Below are 26,773 nucleotides of genomic sequence, written 5' to 3'. Positions count from 1 at the left end.
TCCCCACAGCTGCTTCTCACCACTGGCTGAGCACAGCGAGGGGTACTAGTGCCAGCCCATTCTTGAATATGGGACTCTTTTGACAAGAAACTTTGGTTCCATCAACCTGGCTCAACCTTTCTCAGAACCGTAGGGCAGCTTGAGGCTCCTTCTCCTCAGTCCTTTCTTCCTGCTCTCCTGTCACAGGTGCCAAGTCTATAGTCCAGACAGAAGGCTCTCCTTTTATACTCCTGCTCCCACCTCTTTACCCTTTCAGACAGTTTCCTGCCAATAAATCTCTTGCACATCTAATCCCATCTAGGTATTTTCTTTTTGAAGGACTCAAACTAACACCAAAGCTGACAGCAGTATAGGTGCAAAAGATAACTTGCTTCATCTTGCAAATCAAGTAAGTAAGGCTTATAATAGATCATATGGCTTAAAAGGAAGATGGCTGATCTCTTCTCAGCCTTAAGAAAAATATGGTGAAATACCCAAGATATCCAAGAAAGCGTAAACAATACAATGATCAGATGGCTTAACAAAAGAACATCAGTAAGAGTTGAAGTTTCTTATGTAGCCCACTCTGGCTGTATCTTCCTCCCACTCTCCAGATTTTGATCTTTATCATCCCTGTTCATTTCTTTACATTTTTACTACAATTATATGTATCTTACAATATATTTTTGTGTTTTTATTTATTAATTATTATTATTTTTAAAGATTTTATTTATTCATGAGAGACAGAGAGAGAGAGAGAGAGGCAGAGACACACAGGCAGAGGGAGAAGCAGGCCCCATGCAGGGAGCCCAACGTGGGACCTGATGCTGGGTCTCCAGGATAACACCCCGGGCTGAAGGTGGTGCTAAACTGCTAAGCCACCAGGGCTGCCCTATTTTTGTGTTTTTAAAAACTAATTCAGTTTTGTTTTGTTTTGTTTTGTTTTTAAGCAGGCTCCAAACACAGCATGGAGCTCAACATGGGGTTTGAACCTGTGACCCTGAGATCAAGACATGAGCTGCAAGCAAGAGTTGGGTGCTGAACCAGTTGAGCCACCCAGGTCCCCCTAAAAATCTCTACTTAAAATTTCCTAAAATGTGGGCCATATATACTCATAATAGAGTTTACTAAACTACAATTAAAAAAAAAAAACTAACATAAATCACACAAGAACTATTTATGATTTAGTGTGATTGAAGAAAAATTATTTAGCAGAAATGGATCAAAGTCACAATGTAGAGAAAAGTATGTTTTATTATTTTAAACCATAAATTATAATTCTTATAAAAGTTATATAAATGCAGACTGATCATCTTTAAACTCTCAAAAAGCCAAATAAAAATAAAGCACAGAAAACTGAATTGAGAAAGTTCTGACATAATTCTTCCACATGTTATGTATCATCAGGAAGAATCACTGCAATAGTTACCCAATGTAGTATTAAAGGTAACAAACGAGAGGTTTGGTCTTAAACATAAATTCAAATGTATAGTATATCTACCATAACAGGTCAAAGAGGAAGTATATCTGCAATTTCTAACAGTAATAAACAGTTAGTTTGCAAATACTGTATTCTTGAGTGAAATAAGAAAGCAGATCAGGGTTAAAATGTTGGACAGTCTTAACAACCAGGCCACCTTTCAGGACCATTTCTCACGGTACATAGTGCTCTACCTGTAACTAAACCGTGTGTTATTATTCTAGAACCAGTACTTTATTTGCAGAGTCTGCATATCAATAGGTAACAAATGATTAGACATCAGGATTGGTAGGGATACCAAGTATTATTTCACAACTGCCACTATGTGTTTCTTCTTCTCTGGGACAATCGACACAGATCCGGGCTTGCTGTGTTTGAGACGATTCACCTCCCTAGAAATAAACAAAATATACAAAATATGAGCAAGTTTATGAGAAATCACCTTAACTAAAGAAAACTTTCTCAGAAAAATCAAAGTCTTTTCTTTCACTACAAGATACCTTATTGAAAAAAAAAGTTTCACAAGGAGATTGGGCAAAAAGTAGCTAGAAATTAACTTTTGTTATTTAATTGCTCCTTCTCTCATCAACCTAACAGTGTCCTTTTCCAAAGAGGAGAACACTCTACCGGGAAAATGGTGGTGAGAGCTCTGCTTTAATGCCTTTTTCTTTTTTCTTTTTTTTTTTTAAGAGACAGATAGAGAGAGGCAGAGACACAGGCAGAGGGAGAAGCAGGCTCCACGCAGGGAGCCCGACGTGGTACTGGATCAGGCCCTGGGCCGAAGGTGGCGCTAAACTGTTGAGCCACCGGGGCTGCCCGGGAGCTCTGCTTTAGATCTGAACTTCTATGATGAAGCATATTAGAAACATTTTTATTCAAGAAATGGATGTTATGAGTTCTTTGCATTCTTTAACTTGGAAAATATACCTCTTAATTCGAGCTTAATTACAAATCATCTTTTAAAACATTATTTTCAACAGTTTTTAAATTTTGATATCAAAAAAACAGGCAATGGAAATTCTCAGATAGTCACTGCTTCCCTTTTAGGGAAGTATTCAAAAACATCTCTACTGTATAATGGCGCATAAACTATTCCCTTAAAAGGCAGGTTTTTGTTTATTTCCGGTGAGCTGAGAGAGGAAGTTAGAAAAAGGTACTGAGAGAGAATCAAATGTCCCAAATCATACTTTCGTCGGCGAGCTTCCTTCATGATGCGCTGTTCCTGGATCTGGCTGTAGATGGATTTTGGTAGGTGCCGGTGACGAGCAATGCGTTTTATGTGAGGATGATGTTGAAATTTCTCCTTCAACTTCTGGTTATAATCTTTGGCTGCTTTTTCTCGTGATGTAAGCTGGAAAAATGCATTTTTTTAAATTTCAATGAATGGTTTGTTGTTTTTCTTCATGTAACAAAGCTAGGAAGTACCCTTTTCCCCCAAAACTAAACCTCTAGGACATTAACCAAAATTGCCAATTCTGTGAGTCCTATCTCTGCAAACACTGAACTTCCTTTTAGACTGTATGCCTTCCAATGTAGACAGATGCCACCAAGTTAAAATATCAGTGCTGAGGGAGTAGGGCTATGTGTACCACTGAATCGGACCTTCTTCTGGGCATAAATAACATAGAAAAAAACTAAATTAATCCCTCAACATTTTTCTGTAAAAATCACTACTGAACCAGAAAACAAAAAGCTTCAATTCTGTAATGACAAGGTTTTGCTTAACAAGTTTAAGTGAAGGATGACATGATTTAGAGGAACTTACAATGATGACTTGAAACCTAGGCATAACATAATAATACTTACCAATCATTAAAACCAAAATAAAATTATCTTTAATTACTGTTTATCATGTTCTGATTTTTCCTACTGGGGCTAAGTAGAAAATAACTCACACTTAACCTTTCCTTTTTAAACTCAGTATTTGTTGCTGATATAAACACTCATGTTTGATATGAAACACATCACATTTGATGATTTAGGAAAACATCAAAAACGAAACAAAAACCAACCATAACCCCCAACCCTGAGGTATCCAGCCAATGGTAACATTTATTATATCTTCACTGAATCTTCTTTATAGTCTGAAGCTCTCTGTATTATTTTTGAAGTTGGTGTTTCGCTGTTTTTGATATTAAAAGACCTCACAGGCACTTGTAGCCTTTGATGTGCCTAATTACTATTCCTTTAATAGAAGAAACAGGTATTCTCAGTTCTAGCCTTCCAGTCTCTACACCTTCTCTTCTTAATTCAAGGAAAACACAAAGAATCAAGAAGTTTTGAATATTATCAAACATTTGAATTAACAAAGGCCTCTGAAGGTGTCTGTGACATGAAAAAAAGTAAATCTTAATACAACCCTGTGTTTTGTTGCTAATTTACTTCTTTATCACAGCTATGCGTTTGATCAAAATACTTAAAATACTTCAAATAAATTCTTTACAATACAATGATACCTACTAAATTAGAAACTAGTTTAATGACAATGAAGGAAAATGGGTTCTCTTACCACACCCAATTTTTCAGAAGCATTAGCTTTCCATAGACGAATGTTCATTTCATCAGATCCACACATAATATATTTGCTGTCAGAAGTCCATTTCACACAGATAACATGTTGCATTCTCTTTGTGTGATAGACCTCCCTACAGAAGAGGAATTAAGTTAAAATTAGGATTTTGATGCAGATTTTATTTTTATTTATTAATTTTTAAAAAAGATTTCATTTATTTATTCATGAGAGACACACACAGAGAGAGAGAGAAGCAGAGGGAGAAGCAGACTCCATGCAAGGAGCCTGATGCAGGACTCGATCCTGGGACTCCAGGATCACGCCCTGGGCCAGAGGCAGGCGCTAAACCGCTGAGCCACCCAGGGATCCCCTTGATGCAGATTTTAACCATTGCCTATCAAGTATCAGGATAGCATTTCTGAGTCTGAAGAGAGTAGAAAGGGGAAATTCAAATTAATTTAACATATTTTACTGAACCAAACTAACAAGGTTCCATGCTAAGTCCTGGGGAGTTAAAAAAACATTCCTGTTCTCAGAGAAATTACAATCCAGTAAGAAAAATAAATACAAACAAAGTAAAACTAGATGCCCAGGAAAGTTCACAAAATTACTGAAGGCATATAGAACATGTTGAAGCTAGAGTAATTTTTTTTAACAATAAGAGATAAGACTATTCCTCCCTCCAAATCAATTCAGGTCAACAATCACATTTTTCTTTTCATTTTACTGGAAAATAAAATAAAGGTAATGGCATTCAAAGAGCACAATTTGATATGTTGATCCTAAAGTCTGATTTTTGTTTTGGTCAAACTGTTTAAAAAGCTTACTGAATTAAAGTGAGAGTTGATGATTTACATGTGTGAACTGAAAGGGAGGGCTATAGAAGTGTCTGATGAGTTAAGAATCATTTAATAAATGGAGATGTAAAATATCATACCTATTTGCAAAGGCTGTGAAACATGCTAAGTGAATTCACAGAAGACACTATATTGGGAAGTGTTAAGAAGAGCATTAAAAAACAAGTAAAAGACAAGGTCAGGAAAAATAAGGACTTTTGGAGAAATGAATTTTCCACATCTGGGTTAGAGAATTCAAAATGCAGACTAGAGAGAAAGGAAACAAGCTCAGCACACTCTGCACATGAAAAGAAAATCCATATATAATGATCAGACCAAAGAGAACTCAGACTTTTTAAAAAATATGAGAGATACACTCACAAAACTAGCCTTTTACACTCTGATATGTTTTAAGCTCTTGAATGAACATGTAGAGAAACCCTAAAATAATTTATTTCTAAAAGGGGAAGGATGGGATTAGAAAGAACACTCTATTAAAATAAAAACTTGGGGACGCCTGGGTGGTTCAGTGGTTGAGCGTCTGCCTTCGGCTCAGGTTGTGATCCCAGGGTCCTGGGATCGAATCCCACATAAGGCTCCCCATAGGGAGCCTGTTTCTCCCTCTGCCTGTGTCTCTGCCTCTCTCTCTCTCTGTGACTATCATAAATAAAATTTCAAAAAAAAAATTAAAAAAAAAATTGATCCTCCTTAATGGTAAACTATGCAGGGTTCTTAACTTCTAGAGGTTTGTGCATGCTAAAGGTTTACAAAGCTCACTAAAAGTTATACTATTAGAAGATAAATACAGGGCAGCCCTGGTGGCTCAGCGGTTTAGCACCTGCCTTCAGCCCAGGCTGTGATCCTGGAGACCCAGGATCAAGTCCCATGTCAGGCTCCCTGCATGGAGCCTGCTTCTCCCTCTGCCTGTGTCTCTGCCTCTCTCTCTCTCTCTCTGTGTGTCTATTATGAATGAATAAATAAAATCTTAAAAAAAAAAGATAAATACATTTTAAAAACTTAAACTCTTTACTGTACAAATTATTCCATGTGAATGCAAGTAATTTACCTGTTTGCTTATTAGTAAATATTGAATGAAATCCCAGAAGTCTAATTTCAAATACTAACTTACCTGTAATTTTTAATTATCTATTAAAAATTTACTTTAAAACTAAATTTTACTATTTTAAAATCTTTCAAAGAATATTTAAAAAAATAAAGATTATTCAAAGCACTGGCTGTGCTATTTGATCTTTGCAATGAACTAGAGCAGACCACAGAACAAACTAGAACTACCTTTTAAGTAGATGAAGGCAAAGATGAAAGGAAGTACCACTTATATCTAAACCTAACAAGTGGCAATATATCACTACTGTGATTACAAAATCTCTAAATGACATCAGGAGACCACTCCCTGGAAATGGGGCATAAGAACTCCTTACTTCTTTTTTTTTTTTTTTAAGGAAGCCAAGTTTTTATTTATTTTTTTATTTTTTTTATTTTTTTAATTTTTATTTATTTATGATAGTTACAGAGAGAAAGAGAGGCAGAGACACAGGCAGAGGGAGAAGCAGGCTCCATGCACCGGGAGCCCGATGTGGGATTCGATCCCGGGTCTCCAGGATCGCGCCCTGGGCCAAAGGCAGGCGCCAAACCACTGCGCCACCCAGGGATCTCGAACTCCTTACTTCATACAACTTTGGAATTACTTGAGCTTTTGAAAATAGACCTATACTTGGATACCCACAATAGCTTTGTAATAATTCAGCTTGAACTCAGCTGCAGGGCCCTTGAGATCATAGGTGCCCAAACTCTCTTAATTCTCTTAACTCTTTCTTTGTTCTTTTCCCATTCTTTGTGTCTGCTTATGCATCATGTTAGAAAAGTATTTGGAAATTCTGATGCAAAGAAAATAATGGAGGGCCACATTCCCCTGATTCTTAGTATCTTCCAGGGATGCTAGAAGAAATGTAAACTATCAGCCCTGCTGTGAGCCTGACTGAATAATCCCAACAAACCATGACAGTTTGGAGAATATCAAGTAAGTTGTAAAAGAGGCCAACAAGCCATATGTGAACCAATACCAGGAGTTCTACATGGAGGATGGAGTGAAGATCAAAGTCCTCAGAATACTCCAGTCAGTATGCTGTTGATTCAAGCACTTTTTAACTCAGAAATACAACAATGATGACAATGATATGCTGATAAAAAATGATACAAGAAGGGTTAGGATTCAGTAGGACTCCCTCAAATTACAGAGCAGAAAGATGCAACTACCACAAGTAAAAACACAAAAGAGTTAAACAAGCAGGTTGGCTATGACAGAAAAGGTATGGATGAGTTGCTTGACTCTCAGAGGCACTGTTTGAAAGATCTTTTGTTCCTGAAACAGGGCTGGGATGAGGGTGAAGAAACTGAGGTGAAAACACAGGGCTGGCACCTGCACGACCCTGACAACAATGAGTAACTCCTTGAATTCTGCACCCAAGGTACCTCACTTAGATGCACCCTAGTTCTGACCCTGTTAGAACAGAACAATGGTGAGTGAGAAGAAGGACACGATATGCCTTTGAAAAATGAATATCACTCTTTCAAAAGACACAAAAAACTTCACCATTGTAGAAGCTAGGCTAGTTATCAATAAAAGTAGTGACCAAAATTCTCATCATTGCACTAAAATGGTGAGATTTCTCTAGCCTGTTGTAGTTATAATACCAAAGTGAATGTTCTCTAGACTTTTTTTTTTTTTAAGTAAAGGAAGGATCCCAGAACAACTTTGCTACCACCAGTCTTTATGAATCTGGGTACACACTGCTTTACCAGCTCTGCATTGCTGTCCTCTAGCACAGATCATCACTTTCCACACTCATTACATATATTGTGTTCTTTCCTCTCCCAGATTCCATTCACTTTCTTTCCTTTCCCTTCCTACCTCCAATCATTCTGTTATCTTTCAAGAAGTCCATCTTCTTCCCACTGAGCTTTAATTCCAATAAGCAAGAGTAGGACACTCAATCAAGTATATGCATTTATGTATATGCATGCATATATTGTGTATATATATTAATATGGTACTTTAGATTGAATATTTAGATTATTCTTTAAAAATTTTAATGTCAAAAAAATAAAATTTCAATGTCAATACTATCATTGTATTAAAATAGAGGTAATCATATCTTCAAGTGTGAGCAACACCACTATTATACTTTAATTATCATTTAAGTAATCTCTATATCCAACATGGACCTGAACAACTCATGACCCTGATATCAAGGGTTACATACTCTACCGAGTGAGTCAGCTGGGTACCCTAATTACCATTATTTTTTATGGGGAAATTTTTTCCAACTTACTTGGTTTTGCTTTGAATATGCTTCCAGGAACACATATAAAGCATTACTAATGAACAAAAAGAATGTGCATCGAAGTGCTCTGTAAACCATACTCCACTATATAAGCAGCTATTATGTTACACAGGAGTTAGGTTTTATTTTATTTTTTTTAATTTTTTTTTATTTATTTATGATAGTCACAGAGAGAGAGAGAGAGGCAGAGACACAGGCAGAGGGAGAAGCAGGCTCCATGCACCGGGAGCCTGATGTGGGATTCGATCCTAGGTCTCCAGGATCACGCCCTGGGCCAAAGGCAGGCGCCAAACCGCTGTGCCACCCAGGGATCCCAGGAGTTAGGTTTTAAAGTCAATGCATAAAGCAAAAAACCAAGCACAGTCAAAGCTACCCTTAAAACCTTAAAATAACCTTCTATAAACTAACTCAATGCAGCAATATATAATACAGTATAGATATATAAATATATACTACATTCAATAACATGCAGTATGTCATAAGGGGCCAAGCTGTATAAAATAACACGCAACCAAAAAAAAAAATATAACACGCAACCTAACATTTTAATTACACTCGATGTGTTTATAGAACAAGAGACAAGTGGAGTATAGGACAGCTGAGTATATCTCCCACCTAGGTCATTCCAGGGCATATACCTAACAAAGTGGAATGAAGGAAGAATGGTCTTGACAATTTAAACTTTTTTTTCTTTTTTTTTTTTGCTTTAGTGTGTATAAGCTGAATTTGAATAAGAAAAAAACAAAGGTATTTTTTTAAAAGATTTTTTTTAAATTTATTTATTCATAGAGACAGAGAGAGAGAGAGAGAGTCAGAGACACAGGCAGAGGGAGAAGCAGGCGCCATGCAGAGAGCCTGATGTGGGACTCGATCCCGGGTCTCTAGGATCACACCCTAGGCTGCAGGCAGAGCTAAACCACTGCGCCACCGGGGCTGCCCAACAAAGGTATTGTTATTAATTGCTCTTAAACTATGAGGGAAAACTTCTCTAAGCTCTTAACAAATTTTTTAAAAATTTAAAGTTTATTATATTTTAAAGCAATTAAAATACTATATATTATCATGATGAAAATATGTCCTTATACATTTGCTCAAACCCACAGGATGTTCACATAGAGTGAATTATGGATTTAAGGTGATTAAGATGTGTCAATGTGGCTGCCTTCAGCTCAGGTCATGATCCCAGGGTCCCGGGATCAGGCCTCACAGGGAACCTGCTTCTCCCTCTCCCTCTGTTGTACACCCCCTGCTTGTGCTCTCTCGTGCTCTAATAAATAAATAAAATCCTACCAGAAAAAAAAAAATCTCTGTACCTATCTCTCAATTTCATTGTAAACCTATAAGTGCTCAAAAAAATTTCTTAAAAAAAGTGTACTATAAAACACTTAAAAACAATTCTGAAACAAAGGCTTTTGCCTTAAGGCAAACACTAAGATTTCATATCAAGAAATGACATAAAGTTAATATCCTATTCAGTGAAAGAAACTGTTTTGCCCATGGATGACACAGTGGAAGTTGGTATCTTAAGTAACAATACCTGGATGTGAGTTGCACCACATATACATAACCAAATTACCTTTCAAAAAAAGGTCAATGACACTCAAGACAAGAAAACAACAAACAAGAACAAATGGTTTATTGGTTGTCACATACCTGCTTCTACTTTTGTCCACAGGAAAGATACGAATAGATTTATCAAAACTAGCTGACACAAACTCTTTCCCAGTGGGAGAATAATCCACATCAAGCACCGCAGATACATGATCCATATGTACCATTACGGGAGTATCCAGTGCACGCATATCAAAAGTATATAAGCTGTAAAAGAATTTTTAATTATTCCATACAAATTTCTATAAAGAAGCATGTGTAGTACTAAGAGACACTGGGAAAAAAAAAAAAAAATAAGAGACACTGGGAAAATGTAAATCTTTAAATAAATAATGCATAACTAAATATATAGCTTTTTCACATAGCAGCTAAGGGACAGGGAAAAATATTATCAGTTTTTGTTATTCCTTAAGATTATACTTATATATTCTCATCCTCATAAACATAAATCTCATTGTAGAAAATGTGAAACTTTCAAAGAAGTACAGAGCACAAAACTTATCTTTAATTCCACCATCCAGAGAACATCAGTTAGTGCAGTATAATTACTTATCTTTTCACTATGTTAATACATACATACTTCTAACGAAATTGGTAATACTGTATTAAAGCTTTGTATTCTGACATTTTAGGTTGTATAAATGAGTTGAAATAGCTTATAAATTATTTTAAAATTTATTTAAATACATTTATTTATAATTAACAAAAAATTTCCAACTTTCAATATTAAATAATTCTTAAATTCCAGTATTTGAATTTTGAAATTCAATCTTTTTTTTTTTTTTTAAAGATTTAATTTATCTATTCGTGAGAGACAGAGAGAGAGAGAGACATAGACAGAGGAAGAAACAGGCTCCTCACGGGGAGCCCAATGCAGACTTGATCCTGGAACCCCAGGCTCATGCCCTGAGCCAAAGACAGACGCTCAACTGCTGAGCCACCCAGGCGTCCCTGAAATTCAATCTTTAACTGAACAGGACAGACTCAATAAAATTTGAACAAATTCCTATAGTTAAATTACTAAGTCCAAAAGCATGAGCACTTTTAAGGATTTTTTAAAGATTTTATTTATTTATTCATGAGAGACACAGAGAGAGGCAGAGACAGAGGAAGAAACAGGCTCCTCACAGGGAGCCCAATGCGGGACTTGATCCTGGAACCTCAGGATCACACCCTGAGCCAAAGACAGATGCTTAACTGCTGAGCCACCAAGGCGTCCCAGTACTTTTAAAAAGGTTTTTAAATTGACAGGTCATTTCCAACAAAGTTCCACTCCTGTCAGTGATATATAAGAGTGACTATGGCTTTTTATACTAAGGGGTGACCGGGTGGCTCAGTTGGTTAAGTGTATGCCTTCAGCTCCAGTCATGGTCCCAGGATCCTAGGATCGAGCCCTGCACTGGGCTCCTTGCTCAGTGGGAAACCTGCTTCTCTCTCTGCCTGCTGCTCCTCCACCGCTTGTGCTGTCAAATGAATAAAATCTTTAAAAAAAAGAAAAAGACAAAGGGTGTACTAAAATCAGAAAACTATGTTATACCACATACAAATGATATTGTATATATATTCTACATACACTGCATATATATGTTATATTTTATATATATATGCACATATATAAAAACAATTATACAAATACAATAAAACTACTTATAAAAATAGGCAGCAAACAGGATTTGGTCCATGTGTTGTAGTTTACTGTCCCTGGTCTATATCACTTTGAGAATATTTTTCTAAGAAGCTCTTCTCCAATTTGGGAAATATATTTATTTTAGCAAAAAAAGTGACAATTTTCCACCTTCTATTTGAAGGACTACTACTGAGGAAAATATATTAGTAAGATTTATACAACTGAGACACTTCACATAGAAATAAATATGTTTTAAAAAGAAGAAAACTTACTTGTAATCTTCATTTGCTGCAGTAAAAATGAAAGCTTCCATAGGGTTCCAACATATTGTATTTGTTCTCATATCTAAGATGACCTGAGAAAGGAAGAATACACTAACCCATTACCATGAAATCAATTCCCTCTCAAATGGATAAGTCTCCCACTTCATTTCCTTTCCTTTTTTTTATTTTTTAATTTTTATTTATTTATGATAGTCACACAGGGAGAGAGAGAGAGAGGCAGAGACACAGGCAGAGGGAGAAGCAAGCTCCATGCACCGGGAGCCTGACGTGGGATTCGATCCCAGGTCTCCAGGATCGCGCCCTGGGCCAAAGGCAGGCGCCAAACCGCTGGGCCACCCAGGGATCCCTCCTTTCCTTTTTTAACACTGATTTAAGCAAATATTTAGTAAACACTTATTGTGTGCATGGTACTCAGCTAGGTGCAACAAGAAAAGAAATCAATCAGTAATTGTTTCCAGAGTACACAGGCTAAGTAAGTAGTAAATACTGAAAATATAAAAATGCTTAATAAATGGTTCCTCAACCTGAATAACTTATAGTTTAGTTAGAAAAAATGAAATCTATGTAGGAAAAGGAAAAATATAAAGAAACCGTAAATGATGAAGTATCAAATAGGGGGCAAAACTAATAGTGATCTTAGGGTTAGAGGGGAGAAGAAAGGTTTTAAAAAGACAAGAATAATCTGAGCTGACCTGTGAGGGGCCAGTATGTTACAGTGTTTTTCAGCAAGAATGCTACTGGCATTGTAAGCAGGATAATCTTCTGCTGTGTGTAACTGCCTACTGTAGATGGTTAGCCTTTCAGGCACATGTCCACTAAAGGAGAATCTCTAAAATCCCCTCCCCTATATTTCTAAAACTACACTTCCCATTGAGAACTAGTAAGTATAGGAGAGAAAAGATAGAAGGAACAATGATAGTCTCATATATAGAATAAAGAAAAAACAGAAAATAGCATCTCTGCCTCCATTAGGATGACCTGCCTGTGACAAACCCTATTTAAATGCTGTCTTACTGACTGAAACAAATAAATCAACGGAATGCAAATTGGGACCAGATTTGGCGGGCCTTCAAAGCCAGGCCATGGTTCTTTTCTTCAACTAAAAATAATGGAACATCATTAAAAACAGAAGATGGAAGGGCATAGGGGGAGGAAACTACTAATTAAACTAGATTCCATCTTAGCATTCTGCTAAATGGTAAAATATAAAATACCATGTTTTATTCTTACCAGTGTGCTAGAAAGTAATTATTAATATTTTACAGCAGAAACACAGATTAAGTTACCTGCTTAAGACCTAACACCCAAGTTCATACAAGATCTGCCCACTAGACCATATGAATGAGTGAAGTGATTAAAGTCTACTTTGGAAAGATTATCATTTTTATGTAGTTCAAACTTCAATGAATATACTTTACTTCTAATATTTATGAATTTATTACATGTAGTAAAAATGGTTTAGGAACAACCAAAACATTAAAACACATGTGGGCTATCACAATGGACTCATAGCGCATGAATGGTGTCCAGGGCCTTCTGCACTCGGAGTTCAAGCACTTGAAATCAACTTTATACCCTTCCACTTATCATGGCACTCCTCTTTACTGACAACATGTGTGTCCATCTTGAGAGTCAGCTTAAGGTTGTGTCAGCTTCAGTCTAAGTCCTGGAATGACTGCCTGAAAACTGCTGGGAAATCTGTCCCCTTGAACAAGGTAGTGCTTATCTAAACAAAATGTCAGCTAGTATCCATCAGTGTGTAATTAAACAAATAAAGCTGGTTATGTGAATTCATTATAAAACATTATGGAACAGAATACTGTATGTGTCATGATAACCATGGGGTGTGAAGTAATGGGATGCGATACTTAAGAACTCTGAACTCAGTAAGTACCAATTTAATGCCTAAAATTTACTAGCATTATGGAAGATACAAAGTTAACTAGGATACAGTACCTAGTAAAAATTTAAGGGTCTCGAAAAAGCAAAAGGGAGCTGAAGAATGCCATTATAATTACTTTGGCTTCTAAAAACAAACCTATGAAAACAATTTTTAATTCTGAAAAAAAACATTTGCTCCATATTTTGTCACTCATTGTACAAAGAAAACAAACTGAAACTCACCTTTTTCAGGGGAGTAGCTTGCCTCATATCATATAGTACTATATTTCTGTCAGAAGCACAACTTCCCAAGAGAAATGTCTAAAAATAACAATCACCAGTTAAAAGCCAGGCTTGGCAACAAACCATGTCCATTCAAAGAACGAATGATTCAATTATCCTTAATGTTTATGTTTAAGATACAAAGTTATAATATTAAAGTCCTTTTTTTAAAAAAAAAGATTTATTTTTTATTTTTATTTTTTTATTCATGAGAGACATAGAGAAAGAAGCAGAGACATAGGCAGAGGGAGAAGCAGGCTCCCTGTGGAAGCGTGATGTAGAACTCTATCCCAGGACCCCAGGATCATGACTTGAGCCACAGGTAGATGCTTAATCACTGAGCCACCCGAGCGTCCCTTAAAGTCTGTTTTTAAGAGAACAATGAATCAGTCATAATCTCAGCAACCCCAGTCAACTATTTGCATTGCTAAATGCCCACAAGTGTATTTTATTTTTATTTTTAAACTTTTTTTTGTTTTAAAGATTTTATTTATTTATTCATGAAGGACACAGAGAGAGAAAGGCACAGAGACAGGCTGAGAGAGAAGCAGGCTCCATGCAGGGAGCCTGATGCAGGACTCGATCCCGGGACCCCAGAATTACGCCCTAGGCCAAAGGCAGGCGCTAAACCCTGGCTGCCCCCCACAAGTGTATTTTACATGACAATGATGGAAGTGTTCAGATAATTGTGTTCTTATTTTTTTTTTTTTATGATAGTCACACAGAGAAAGAGAGAGAGAGAGAGAGAGGCAGAGACACAGGCAGAGGGAGAAACAGGCTCCATGCACCGGGAGCCCGACGTGGGATTTGATCCCGGGTCTCCAGGATCACGCCCTGGGCCAAAGGCAGGCGCCAAACCGCTGCGCCACCCAGGGATCCCGATAATTGTGTTCTTAAACCTATTCCCTATTTTTCAGTATTACCAATAACACTTCAATAAACATTTTCATAAATTCAACTCTTTTTCTTTTTAATATTTTATTTATTTATTCATGAGAGACACAGAGAGAGAGAGGCAGAGACACAGGCAGAGGGAGAAGCAGGCTCCATGCATGGAGCCCGACATGGGACTTGATCCTGGGTCTCCAGGATCACACCCTGGGCTGAAGGCAGCGCTAAAACGCTGAGCCACCCGGGCTGCCCAACTCTCTTTTTCTATGGATAAAATTTCAGTAGTGGATTACTGAGTCAAAAGTATGAACAATTTTATGGCTTTTGATATTTAGAAGTAATGGTTTTCCAAAGAGCTGAATCGATATACACTAGTGGAAATATGTCAATTTTACTGCAACTGGGAAGCATTAAGTTGTGGCATAAAGAGTTCTTATCGATATAGCAATATTTCCTACACATATAAACTATTGCTTTGTAGTAAACATTTCCTCATGTTCATTAACTCTGTATAAACTAAGCCTATTCTTTGCCCACCTTTTTAATTGCTGCATGTATAAACTAATCTTCAAAGTTACCATGAGATCATCATGTTAGATGGTATAACATCCTGGAACGTAAGCTTTACGCTCTCAGAGACCCAAGTTGATAAAAGGGGTAAAAGGTTAAGTCAAAGTAGCAGGGTATAAAATTGTTTGTATGGAACATGGGGTGCAGTAGTTTGATGGGAGTTGGCCCTGTGCTGCTAAGGCAAATGGCCAGAGAACATCCTTTCTGCCCCCAACATAAGTATTTAATTTACTTATAAGTCAGTTATAGTGTCCAAGAGGTTGATATTACTAACCCTTGGCTTCACATGAGAACAAGCCCTCTACCTACCAGCAGAGCCTGAGTTCCACCATGCCTCCTCACTCATGGTTCCTGACACACACAACTCCTGGCTTCGGCCTATCTCCTGCAAGTGCAGGAAGAAGAGTTCTCTACTACAGAGCTGTATGGCCAGCTAACTCCTACAGTCAGTGTGTACGCAGTTCAAATAAAACATCATAAAGCTAATGCTACATTCATGAGCTCTTCTCAGTCCTTTCCAAAACCTTGTTTAAATCACTTCCTCTGAGACTGTCCCCTAGTTAGTGACTCCTCTCAATATTTCTTGGTTTTTCATTATGCCACCGCAAGGTCTGACTAGATTCCATTTCTAAAAATAGACTTTAATCTGAGCAAAGCAAAAAATTCTACCTAGACTGAAAAGCCAATTTTTACACTACAAAATGTGGCGATGCTCAGCATAAAACTTTTGGCTTTATCAAAATTCTATGCTTCAATATTTTATCAGAAAATTAATTATTAATGATTAGAGGAGACAAATATACTCCATTTATTCACAGCAGCATGCCCTTCCCATTAAGTTTAATATAGGATAAGGGACACACACACCACTTGCTTTCACCACTCAGTTCATAAGGGTAATTAAAAAAAAAAAAACCCACACAGATGAATAAATATAATTGTTATACAGGCAGGTTTGAAAAACATGGTCACTAGGTCATCACTAATAACTAATTATGATTTTGGAGTTAACCATCAACTCTTCTCACAGAGGTGTTCACCAAAATAGAGAAGCAAGACACTGTTTATCCCTCAGAAAAGTAGATATCAATATCTCTCTGTTCTGTTTAATTTTTTAATAGTAATAACATCCTACTAAATTTGGATAGCATCTTTAAAAAATATTCACATAATTTATCATGTTTTACCTCATGACAAACCTACAAAAGTACACAGGAAGAGAAAATTACTCTCATTTTAAAAATAAAGATGCAAACACAGAGAACTGTGACTTGTATAAGGTCAATGCCAAGGTATACTGGCAGAAAGTACAGTTCCAGTTTAGCTCCACACCAAGTAGGACACAAAATGTTCCTACAAATTGCCTGTGTTTGTAGCCTGCTTCTGCCTACGGTCACCTTGGCCTGGCTCTGCAAAGCTGGCTTGCCCCCTCATGCCATATCTCACTTCTACAACCAAAAGGCGATGGAGGAGGGAGTGAGGAAGATACAGTACAGAGAGATACTCTAGATCAGGGGTCAGCAAACATTTTCTGTGAAGGACCAAAGAGTAAATATTTTAGACTTTGTGAGCCATTCTGCTATCATAGTACAAAGACAGCTACAAACAATATATCAACAAAAGGGCACGGCTGTGATCTCGTAAAAATTTATACGAACAGGCAATGGGCTCACAAACCACAATTTGCCACCTCCTGCTCTAAACTTGTAACCCCTCCCACAAGTGTGCAGGTGGTTATATGCTGGGGGTAGGAAGAGTGTCCTTGGACCATGTGACTTCTCAGTAGCACTACAACTACAAGGCCAAAGTCACATCAAACTATTACACCCCATGTTCCAATACTGCATGCAAACAATTTTATACCCTGCTACTTTGACTTATCCTTTTTGTCCCTTTTACCAGCTTAGGTCTCTGAGAGTATAAAACTTACATTCCAGGATATTCTCTTATACTATCTAACATGATAATCTATTGATAACTTTGAGGATTATACATGCAGCAATTTCCTTTTCTTCCTTCTGGAAAAAGCATCTCTACTGAGTCTTTTGGACAGTGAATTCACCTATTGTTATGTATTCAGAAATAGCTCAGGGAAAGGTCTTAAGTTCAAGGGCTAGCTTAGCCTTTAGGGCAGCCTCCTTTCCTAAATTCAGAATAAAGAGTTTAACCTCCAACTCTTCCCTTAGACCTGGAAGGTCTTAGAAATCACCATATCAGACTTCTGAGCAAAGAAAAATATAATTATCGTTATGCAGTATAGTAGCAAACATACATATTATAAATCATTATGCCTTTATCACTTACAAATAATTAGAGAAAACAATGCTCAATGCCTCTTCTGACCTTGAAGAGTTAAGAAATGAGTATTTTCCAAAAAATACCATGATGTACTCTATGGAACATGAGCATTGAAGGGATGAGTAAAACTGAAGTTTCACAGTACACTATTTGCTTGAATTCTACTCCTATGAGCACATGCACACACCTTCCTCTAATGGTGCATAACACTAGTATCTGGAACTAAACATGGGCAAATACAATGAGATCTGACCAAAGGTGTAACAACTCAGATATAATCTGGAAAACTAACCAGATGCCAAAAGCTCATTAACATTTAAATGAAATTCTTTATCATACGCTTAAAAGTTTCCTAAGCAGAGCTGAAATTATTAAATAAACAGTAAACAGAAGTATTTCAAAAAGCAGCATTACCTCAATTGGATTAAATTTAACACTACTTATACTGTCGAATCCCCAGGTCATTGAACATATAGGACTTGTTCTTTGCTCATCCCAAATGTCTACTTGCTGTCCACATGTGGCAAAAACAGCTTCTTTCCAGTGATGATCAATTCCTGTATACACTGTCTTTAAGAGCAAAAATGTTGTTATAAATGAGTCTATCATTAATATTTCAAATTTACATATGTTAAATATATTTATCCACACTCATTTTTTATTTATTCTTTTTAAAAAAAATATTTTAATTATTTATGCATGGGAGACACAGAGAGAGAGAGAGAGGCAGAGACACAGGCAGAGGGAGAAGCAGGCTCCATGCAGGGAGCCCAACGTGGGACTCGATCCCAGGTCTCCAGGATGAGGCTCTGGGCTAAAGGTGGCGCTAAACCGCTGAGCTACCCGGGGATCCCTCATTGGCTGTATTTAATTAAGTTTGAATACATCACTGAAGTAATTCCTAAATCATCACTGGGTATTGAAGGATCTTGCAACCAATTAATGAAATGCAAAGGTAAGGTCTAAAACACTTAGTTCCATATTTAACATATAAGGTACTGATTCCCAGGACAGAAACACAGAAACCAAAAACTGCATTAAAATTAAGAGGGAGAAATAAACCTGGCAATGGTGGATGCTAATACTGCTAAAATCAATAAAATCTGATACATTTGGTATTATCCACTTAAAAGATGTGATTGATCTATTCAAGGCCAGATTAAAATCTGTCTTTAACCATGTGGTAAAAAAATGTTTGCAAAGCAAATTAAAGGGAAATATTTAGCCAATAATTTCGGCTTTTAAGAGCATCTGCAGGCTTCCAATTATTTTCTATTCATGAAGGCAAGTCTGACAAATTTTTCCACAGCAAGAATTAATTCCTATTACCGCAGATACAGGGGTAAGATGAAATATTGCAGTAACATTTGGAGTTCCTAGAGAAAAGACATTGTTTTTAAAGATTTTATAAAACGTGGGTAGGATGTATGATCTTAAGCTATAACTAAACCATATCATCTGATTTGCAGAATAATGTTCTAAGAAATGTAAATGAGATTTATACAAAAAACATCATAATACCTCTTTATTCCTCAGGGGTCCTTTCAAGTAAGAAATTCTGAGTTTTGTGTAAGATCTATGATAATATATATATATTTGTAAAGATTTTACTTATTTATTTATTCATGTGAAACAGAGAGGGAGAGAGCAAGGCAGAGACAGAGGGTGAAATAGGCTCCCAGGACCCTGGGATCACGACCTGATCAGAAGGCGGATGCTTAACTGACTGAGCCATACAGGCTCTCCATCTATGATAATATAAATCAGAGAGAAGTTGAAGCATTATTTTTCTTATAGATTTCCTCCCATGGACTTGCCACAGGAAATGTTTCATTGCATCCTCCAGCTAAACACAGAAACTGAACCCAATACAATGAACACCATAGACCCCTTCAAATTCTTTAACTGCAAAAGACCTTAAATGCATTAAATATTGCTTAAAATAGGTCAATTACTGCAGCCTGAGGTCTCACTTCTTCTTCTTCTTCTTCTTTTTAAATTAAATTCTGGAAGAATTTTAACAAAGTATAGGTCAATTTATTTTGTACCTTTCCTAGTATTGTATGCAATGGTTCCTCCTCTTCTCCATAGCCTGGTCCATCCATTTTCCACTGCTTCACAGTTTTGTCATCACCAACCTCAAAACATTTATTATTAAAATGATAATGAACTGTTATAAACTATAAATCTGCTAACATATACATCAAACTATAAACTTCTCTAGTTTAAAAAATACACATCCCATATCCTCCTAGTACTGTGTTTATTGATGCATTTATGTCCCACCATGTTATAGTAAATATTTGTGACAAATACACCAAGTACATAAAATTTAAAGTAAGACAGTGTGAGTAGAGAAAAAGAAGAGTAGAAACAAAGTTAGGTTATAAATATGGCAAAAAATTGCATACTCTAGTAAGGATGGCATTTCAAATTAGGGAGAAAAATGGATAATAATAAAATGGTATTATGATACCAAGTTAGTCATTTAAAAAGTTTGAGCCAATTTGATACCTGACATAAATATAAAATTCTGTATAATTTTAAATGTAAAAAATTAAAGGGAAGTCATTTTTATAATCTTGGCATGGGTAAAGTCCTTCTTCACATTGATGTAAGACTCCAAAAACTATTAAATCAGTGGTTTTCAAATTGTGAAATGCAGACCTCTGAAGGATCCTGAGAATTTTTCAGGGATCCATGAAGTCAAAACTATTTTCATAATGTTGTAAAGACATCATTTGCCTTTTCACTTTGTTGACAGTTGCACAGATGGTGATAAGGCCATGGTGGGGAGGACTGTTGGGACTTGAGCCCAAATCAAGGCAAGGTAACAAACAGTGGTAATTTAGACTTAGGCACGTGGTAGATCCATTCAAGATATCGCTGAAATAAGGTGCAAAACAGAATGCACAATATAACTTAATTTGGGGCCAAAAACATGAAATAATCATAATCGGGGTGTGAACAATTGTGTATCTACACCAAACCACTAGTTTTAACTGAAAGTAGAAATACAGGATACATTAACTTTCTAGTTTTTTTACATTTATGTTATATATGATCTACATCCATTTTCTAAATAAAAATATTAACAAAGCTATATATTTATCTACGAGAGGAGTATAAATTCAGCTTTCCTTATAGCAAATTCAAAAATGAAACCCTTCTTGCAAAACAAGTCATAGTGCCCATGATATTAGAACAGGTAAGTAATTAGGAGAAAGGTTTTGGTATCAAGGTCAGACAGGAATTTTTTTTGTTGAGAATATTAACAGAATCCTTAAAAACATCCTTCTAATAGGAAAAAGGTATTTAACAGGGCTATATTTTATTAACAACCTGAATCTGAACTACTGGCAACATACCAAAAACTCAATTTTGGAAATCTATCACTGAGAGTTAGTAAGATGTAATTAGGTACCAAGATCTTTGCTAGCCTTGACCCAATGGAATTTTAGTATTTATAGAAGACAGGATAAATTGTCATTGAGAATGCCCACCCCAAAGACTGCTTTTTCTATCAAGTTTCTTATAGTGTCTGCAAGCTCAAGACTGAATTCCCTTATAATTGACTAAGCTCTCCTACACAGTCTATTGAGTCAAGGCAGATCACCAGTCCAGAGAAAAGTTTAATATTTTGTAGAAATGAGAGACCAAGCAATATGTGCCTGGCCAGAATTGCTTATCTTAAAGCTGAGTAAGCTGAATAAAGATATGCTGGTGCCACAAACTGGGATATAGTAGATATTATGAAATTTAGGTAATAAAGATTTATCTTTTGCAACATTCTATATTGAACGTTTTTTGAAACTGAAATTCTGCCAACAAGTATTTTCATGTGTCTTATCCGAAGAAAAGTGAATACGAAATATTTTTCAGTCTTTATTCATTTTAAGCATTAAAAAAAAAAAAAAAAACAGCCAGTAATCCTCTGGCTGGGATAGTAAACTAATTAATATATCCAAAAGAATAACCAGTTGAAAGTGTAGTTATCATCAGTCTGCTCCAAATTCCTCTCCAATTCCTTCTTCAACCTACTGGATACAGGATCATGAAGCCTGTATAAACCCCATTAGTGAAAAACACCTGAAATCTCTGCAAAGTAGCCTATTTTGGATTTTGACAGCAGAAGGAAATAAGGAGTTATTTTTTAATGGGCACAGAGTTTCAGTTTGGAAAGATGAAAAAGTGGTGATAGTCACAAAATAATGTGAAAGTACTTAATGCCATTGAAACATACACTTAAAAATCTTCCAGAGTAAACCAAACTACCTTTCTAGCCTTGCTTTGCATTAATCCACTTCTCAATGTCTTATAAAATATTAGTTTGATAACATGTTAAGCAATTATTTCTTTAAAAAAAATCAAGAACTATGAAGAAGACTGGAGTATATAAAGAAAACTAGGACTTTTCAAGGCTTTAAGAAGGTATTCAGGGTTGTGAAACTCTAAAAGGCTCTTGGAACAAATAAATGAATTCAGAAAACATTAGTTCAGCCTCATATAGGCTGGAAGGAGTTAATGACTTAATTGCATTATACTTACAGTAAAAAAAGAAGTCCCACAAAATCGAGTACATATTCCTCGTACAAAACCTTCATGTGCTTGTATTGTGCGGATACATTTTCGTTTAGTCAAATTCCAAATTCTAACCTATGATAAAGCATGTCAGGAAATTTTAGTAAAATATAAACATAAAATGTTCAGGCACAGGAGTACTACATTCCAAGAAAAATAAATTCACACTGAAAAAGCTATGAGTCACCCTACCAGACTGCTAAAAACAAAATCCTCTAGTTTAAAATACTGCAGTGCATATGGATAAGTATATCAACAAGCAGAAAATACAATCTGTTAAGTACTCTGTTGATTCTAGTTTAAAGTGTTTTAAAGCTTTCTTTTCTTGCCAGAGTGGAAATAAGTGTTGAATCATTAATAACATCCTTTGTGTGTGGGGGGGGGAGGGGGAATAAAAAAAACCCAACCTCACAAATACCTTTACTACTGTAAACAACATGCTTGAGCCTTCAGCTGCTACGTTTCTAATTTCTGAGGCTCAGATGAGAAACTACTGTAGTTTGTAATTCAAACAGAATTCATTCTTGAGAATTAATAGAAAACAGGACTTAGAAAAATGAAATCAAACAAATTAAAATCCACATAACACAAAACTAAAGAATACTTGTAACACAACTTTTTTTATTCTAAAATAGCAATGTTTAGAATGACACTTGCCTCTCCATCACATGCCCCAGAAAGGACAGTAGCCAGGCTCTTTGGATGCTTTGCCAAGCAATTGACTCCATCTCGGTGACCATCCAGGGAAGCAAGAAATGGTTTTGCAAATACCCGTTCCAGTTTGGTAGCATTTAAAGCTCTTACATACTCTCGTGGGACCTCAAAAGGATGTAAGGTAGGATCGTAGTTTCTTGGAACTGAAATAAAAATGACTTCTCTTAATGAAATAATTCATTTTTAGTATTTCTTGTTTTTCCCCAGCTTAATTATTCAATTGGTTATTTAATAGGCCTTTGTTATATGCCTAGCACTGAAAAATACAAAAGTATTGTTTACTCAGAAACCTGTCCAGGGACGCCTGGGTGGCTCAGCAGTTGAGCATCTGCCTTCGGCTCAGGGCATGATCCTGGGATCCGGGATCAAGTCTCACATCAGGCTCCTTGCCTGCTTCTCCCTCTGTCTCTGCCTCTCTCTCTCTCTCTCTCTCTCTCTCATGAAAAAAAATAAAATAAAATCTTAAAAAAAAAAAAAAAAAGAAAAGAAAGAAACCATTCCAAAACTTCCAGAAAAATCATGGAATGCATACATCTTGCAAAATCAGATCCTATACATAACCTTCGGCTTCTCCCTTTACATGTCTTACTACGTTCTTTAACTGGGTTGAAAAGCTTTCATAGGCAGGGCTTCCACTATATTCCTCACTTTACTCCTTAGGCCTAGCACAGTGCCTGATACAAAACAAATATGTATAACAAATGTTTGCCCAGCTGAACTCTAAGCTCTTTCTGGGGCAGGGAACACTCTCAATCTCCAGTGCTAATCACTGTACTGACAGGCATACAGTGTTGTGATTATGATTATAGTTACTATTTATTGAGCATTTCACACATTTGTTTGCTTATTTAAAAAACAGCTTACCATGTGCCAGACACTGTTCCAAATACTGAATATTAACTCATTTAATCTCCACAGCACCCTATGGGGTAAATTCTATTACTATTTCTCATTTTATAGATAGGGAAAATGAGGCACAGGAAGGTAACTTGCCTATAAAGTTATGAAGTCACAATTCAAACCAAAGCAGTCTGACTTCAGAATCCATGTTCTTCGCTATTATGCTATGCTGCCAAACATATTGGCTCAGTTAATAGTTGTGCTTAGAAATAATTCTAAGTCCACAGGTCTAAAAAACACTTAATACTTAAAAGCAAATGCATTTTTTTACCCACATCTTCACTTGCTGTCTTTTTTCTGTGACTCCCTGTTAATGGTACTATATCCAACATTCAATCAAAATTTATAAGGAAATAACACCTGAACAAGGATCAAAGAATCAAAAAAGGTAATAAATGCGGTGCCTGGATGGCTCAGTTGGTTAAACAGCTGACTCTTGATTTTGCCTCAGGTCTTGATCTTGGGGTCCTGGCACTGAATCCCACAATGTGCTCTGGGCTCAGAGGGGAGTCTGCTTGAGATTCTCTCTCTCTCTCAAATAAATAAATCTTAAAAAAAAAAGATAACAAATGTCTACCTTGATTTATGTTTTACGGAGCTACCATACTTGTTTTTGATTTTGCTATTAAAACTTCCATCAGGGGCGCCTGGGTGACTTAGTCAGCTAAACATCTGCCTTTAGTGCAGGTCATGATCTAAGGGTCCTGGGATTGAGCCCTGTGGTGGGCTCCCTGCTCCACTGAGAGTCTGCTTCTCCCTCTCCCTCCGCCCCTCCCCCACTCATGTGCCACCCTGCACATATGGGCATTCTCTCTCTCAAAATCCTTTTAAAAAGACCATCAGAAATTGTTATTCTTATTTTTAAAGATTTTATTTATTAATTCATGAGAGACACAGAGAGAGAGAGGCACAGACACAGGCAGAGGGAGAAGCAGGCTCCATGCAGGGAGCCCAATGTGGGACTCCATCCCGGGACCTCAGGATCACGCCCTGAGCCGAAGGCAGATGCTCAACAGCTGAGCCACCCAGGCCTTCCAGAAAGTATAAAGAAATAGGAGGATATAGAAAATAAGATACTCCTTAACATCAGATGGCTAATAATTTCCTAACATGGAAGAGTGTACATCAGCCAGTCACTCATTCACTCCTTTGTTCAGATGTTTATAAAGCAACCACTTTATGTGCCAGGTGGGGTCTAGATACAGTGGATATAGAAATATGATTCTTCCCTTCTATGCAAGCTTAGTCTGATGGAAAAGACTGATAACCAAAATAATCATCATGAGACAACATGCTACTCTTGACATTAGTACAAAAATGTGATCAGGGGATCCCTGGGTGGCTCACGGTTTAGCGCCTGCCTTCGGCCCAGGGTGTGATCCTGGAGACCCGGGACTGAGTCCCGCGTCAGGGCTCCCTGCATGGAGCCTGCTTCTCCCTCTGCCTGTGTCTCTGCCTCTCTGTGTCTCTCATGAATAAATAAATAAAATCTTTAAAAAAAAATGTGATCAAAGCACAGAAGAAGAGTGCTTTAAATGGGCTGGGGGATAACTACAGGGGATAAGTATGGAAAGATTATTGTTCAGAGGAAGGAGCTAAATTGAATAAGGGTGTGTGCCACAGAACATCTGAAACAGAGATGTCTAAAATGCACTCAGATCTCCAAGGGGAAAGGTAAGCTACTTGCAAGGAGTAGTGACTAGTGAAACTAGAGAGGAAGATGGGACCAGAGGTTCAAGGAGTAGGATGATGTCAAGTCCAAATGAGATAACCTAATTTGCATTTTAGAAACATTGCTATCTTGTTACTTAACCTGTAAACATCTTCAGAGACCACATATTTACCTCTCAGCGTTACTCACACAAACATGGATAACCTCCACTGCTCAAGCACAATACAGAAATATCCACGGAGCCTCGTCTTCTATCCCCCTTACTCAAACTCCGAAGACATGGCCTTTATTTTATGCTTTATCTTTATTCCCGCTTTAAGGCCTCTGTTATTCTCTTCAGACATGATTAGTCCCTTGTCATTTTGACATTATGAGCTATAAACGGTCATAGCAGTCAGGATGTTAATGGGGGAACAGACCAGTAAATAAGACCAATAAATAAGAGTTATTAATTTCATTTTAGCCATTTCCCCATCAGACTTCCTTCCCCACGAGACTTTAGAAAACTGATGACCTTAAGTTTCAACTTTTTCTCTTCCCACAGTTTGAAGTACGTAATTTTGAGAAGTCAAGTGGCCAAACGTTAGCGAGGTTTAAAGATGCCTAAATGTCAAATCCCTGAATTCACGCGCTTGGCTTCCAAGTTCCGCTTCTCAACAGCTGGAATCTAAGCAAAGGCGGAGAGCAGTGGCTGAAAGGGGGGAGGCAGAAGTATTCCAAATATAACCCGCTTTCCCACTTACCGCTAGGAAACAGCTCTTCAAAAAGGGCCTTGAAGAGAAGTCATCTGCTACCAGTCCCGCAACGTCCTTACCTGCACAAAGTCTGCCTTGGTTAAAGGAACAGGGAAAGAACGAGACCGGGGCACCAGCGTTCCCTCAGCCTTGCTCCGTGGAAGCCGGGGCCAGACCCCGGGCTGGCGGACTCCCTAATAACTTGTCTCACCTCGTTGTAAGTCCAGCTTGGTTTCGCGGACATAGTTGTCCGGGTTCCGGCTCAGCATCTTCACCTTCATTTTGGCTGCTGGGCGTCCCCGACTCCCCAAACTTTACCTCCGCGATCGGGCGCCCCCGCCACCGCAGGCACACGCCGCTTCCGCCTCTTCTGGACGACTTCCTGTCATGTGACTTCCGCGGTGTGGAAGTCGCCGCCTCTGCGGGACCGCGCCGCGCTCCGTAGTTCTGCCGACGAAGGTTGGCCCGAGGCGGTTCTCCAGCGGAGCGCTCGGGTTCGCCGCCCTCGGCCCGAAACGGCGGCAGCTGGGGGCGGGGCGGGGCGGGCGGGCGGGGCGGG

At 37.4% G+C, this 26,773-nt stretch overlaps 1 protein-coding gene across 2 annotated transcripts; it reads right to left on the bottom strand.

Moving 5' to 3' along the window:
- Positions 1-1,215: 1,215 nt before the first annotated feature.
- On the bottom strand, positions 1,216-26,728 carry DCAF13 (DDB1 and CUL4 associated factor 13). 2 transcript variants are annotated; one of them, XM_025450248.3, is made up of 11 exons: positions 26,426-26,728; positions 22,852-23,051; positions 22,162-22,269; positions 19,662-19,751; positions 18,028-18,183; positions 13,816-13,893; positions 11,680-11,762; positions 9,823-9,987; positions 3,969-4,104; positions 2,647-2,810; positions 1,216-1,851 (listed from the first exon to the last, which is right to left on the bottom strand). In XM_025450248.3, exons 1-11 carry the CDS (start codon positions 26,493-26,495, stop codon positions 1,764-1,766), a joined length of 1,338 nt encoding a protein of 445 aa, XP_025306033.1. In that variant the 5' UTR covers positions 26,496-26,728; the 3' UTR covers positions 1,216-1,763. The 2 variants fall into 2 exon arrangements, with proteins under 2 accessions (XP_025306033.1, XP_025306034.1); XM_025450249.3 differs by lacking the exon at positions 26,426-26,728 and adding an exon at positions 24,080-24,173.
- Positions 26,729-26,773: the final 45 nt, after the last annotated feature.

The sequence above is a fragment of the Canis lupus genome, chromosome 13, assembly GCF_003254725.2.
Source record: "Canis lupus dingo isolate Sandy chromosome 13, ASM325472v2, whole genome shotgun sequence".
Classification (NCBI taxonomy): domain Eukaryota; kingdom Metazoa; phylum Chordata; class Mammalia; order Carnivora; family Canidae; genus Canis; species Canis lupus.
The sequence above is the reverse complement of the archived record's forward strand: the minus strand, read 5'-3'. Positions and strand labels throughout refer to the sequence as shown.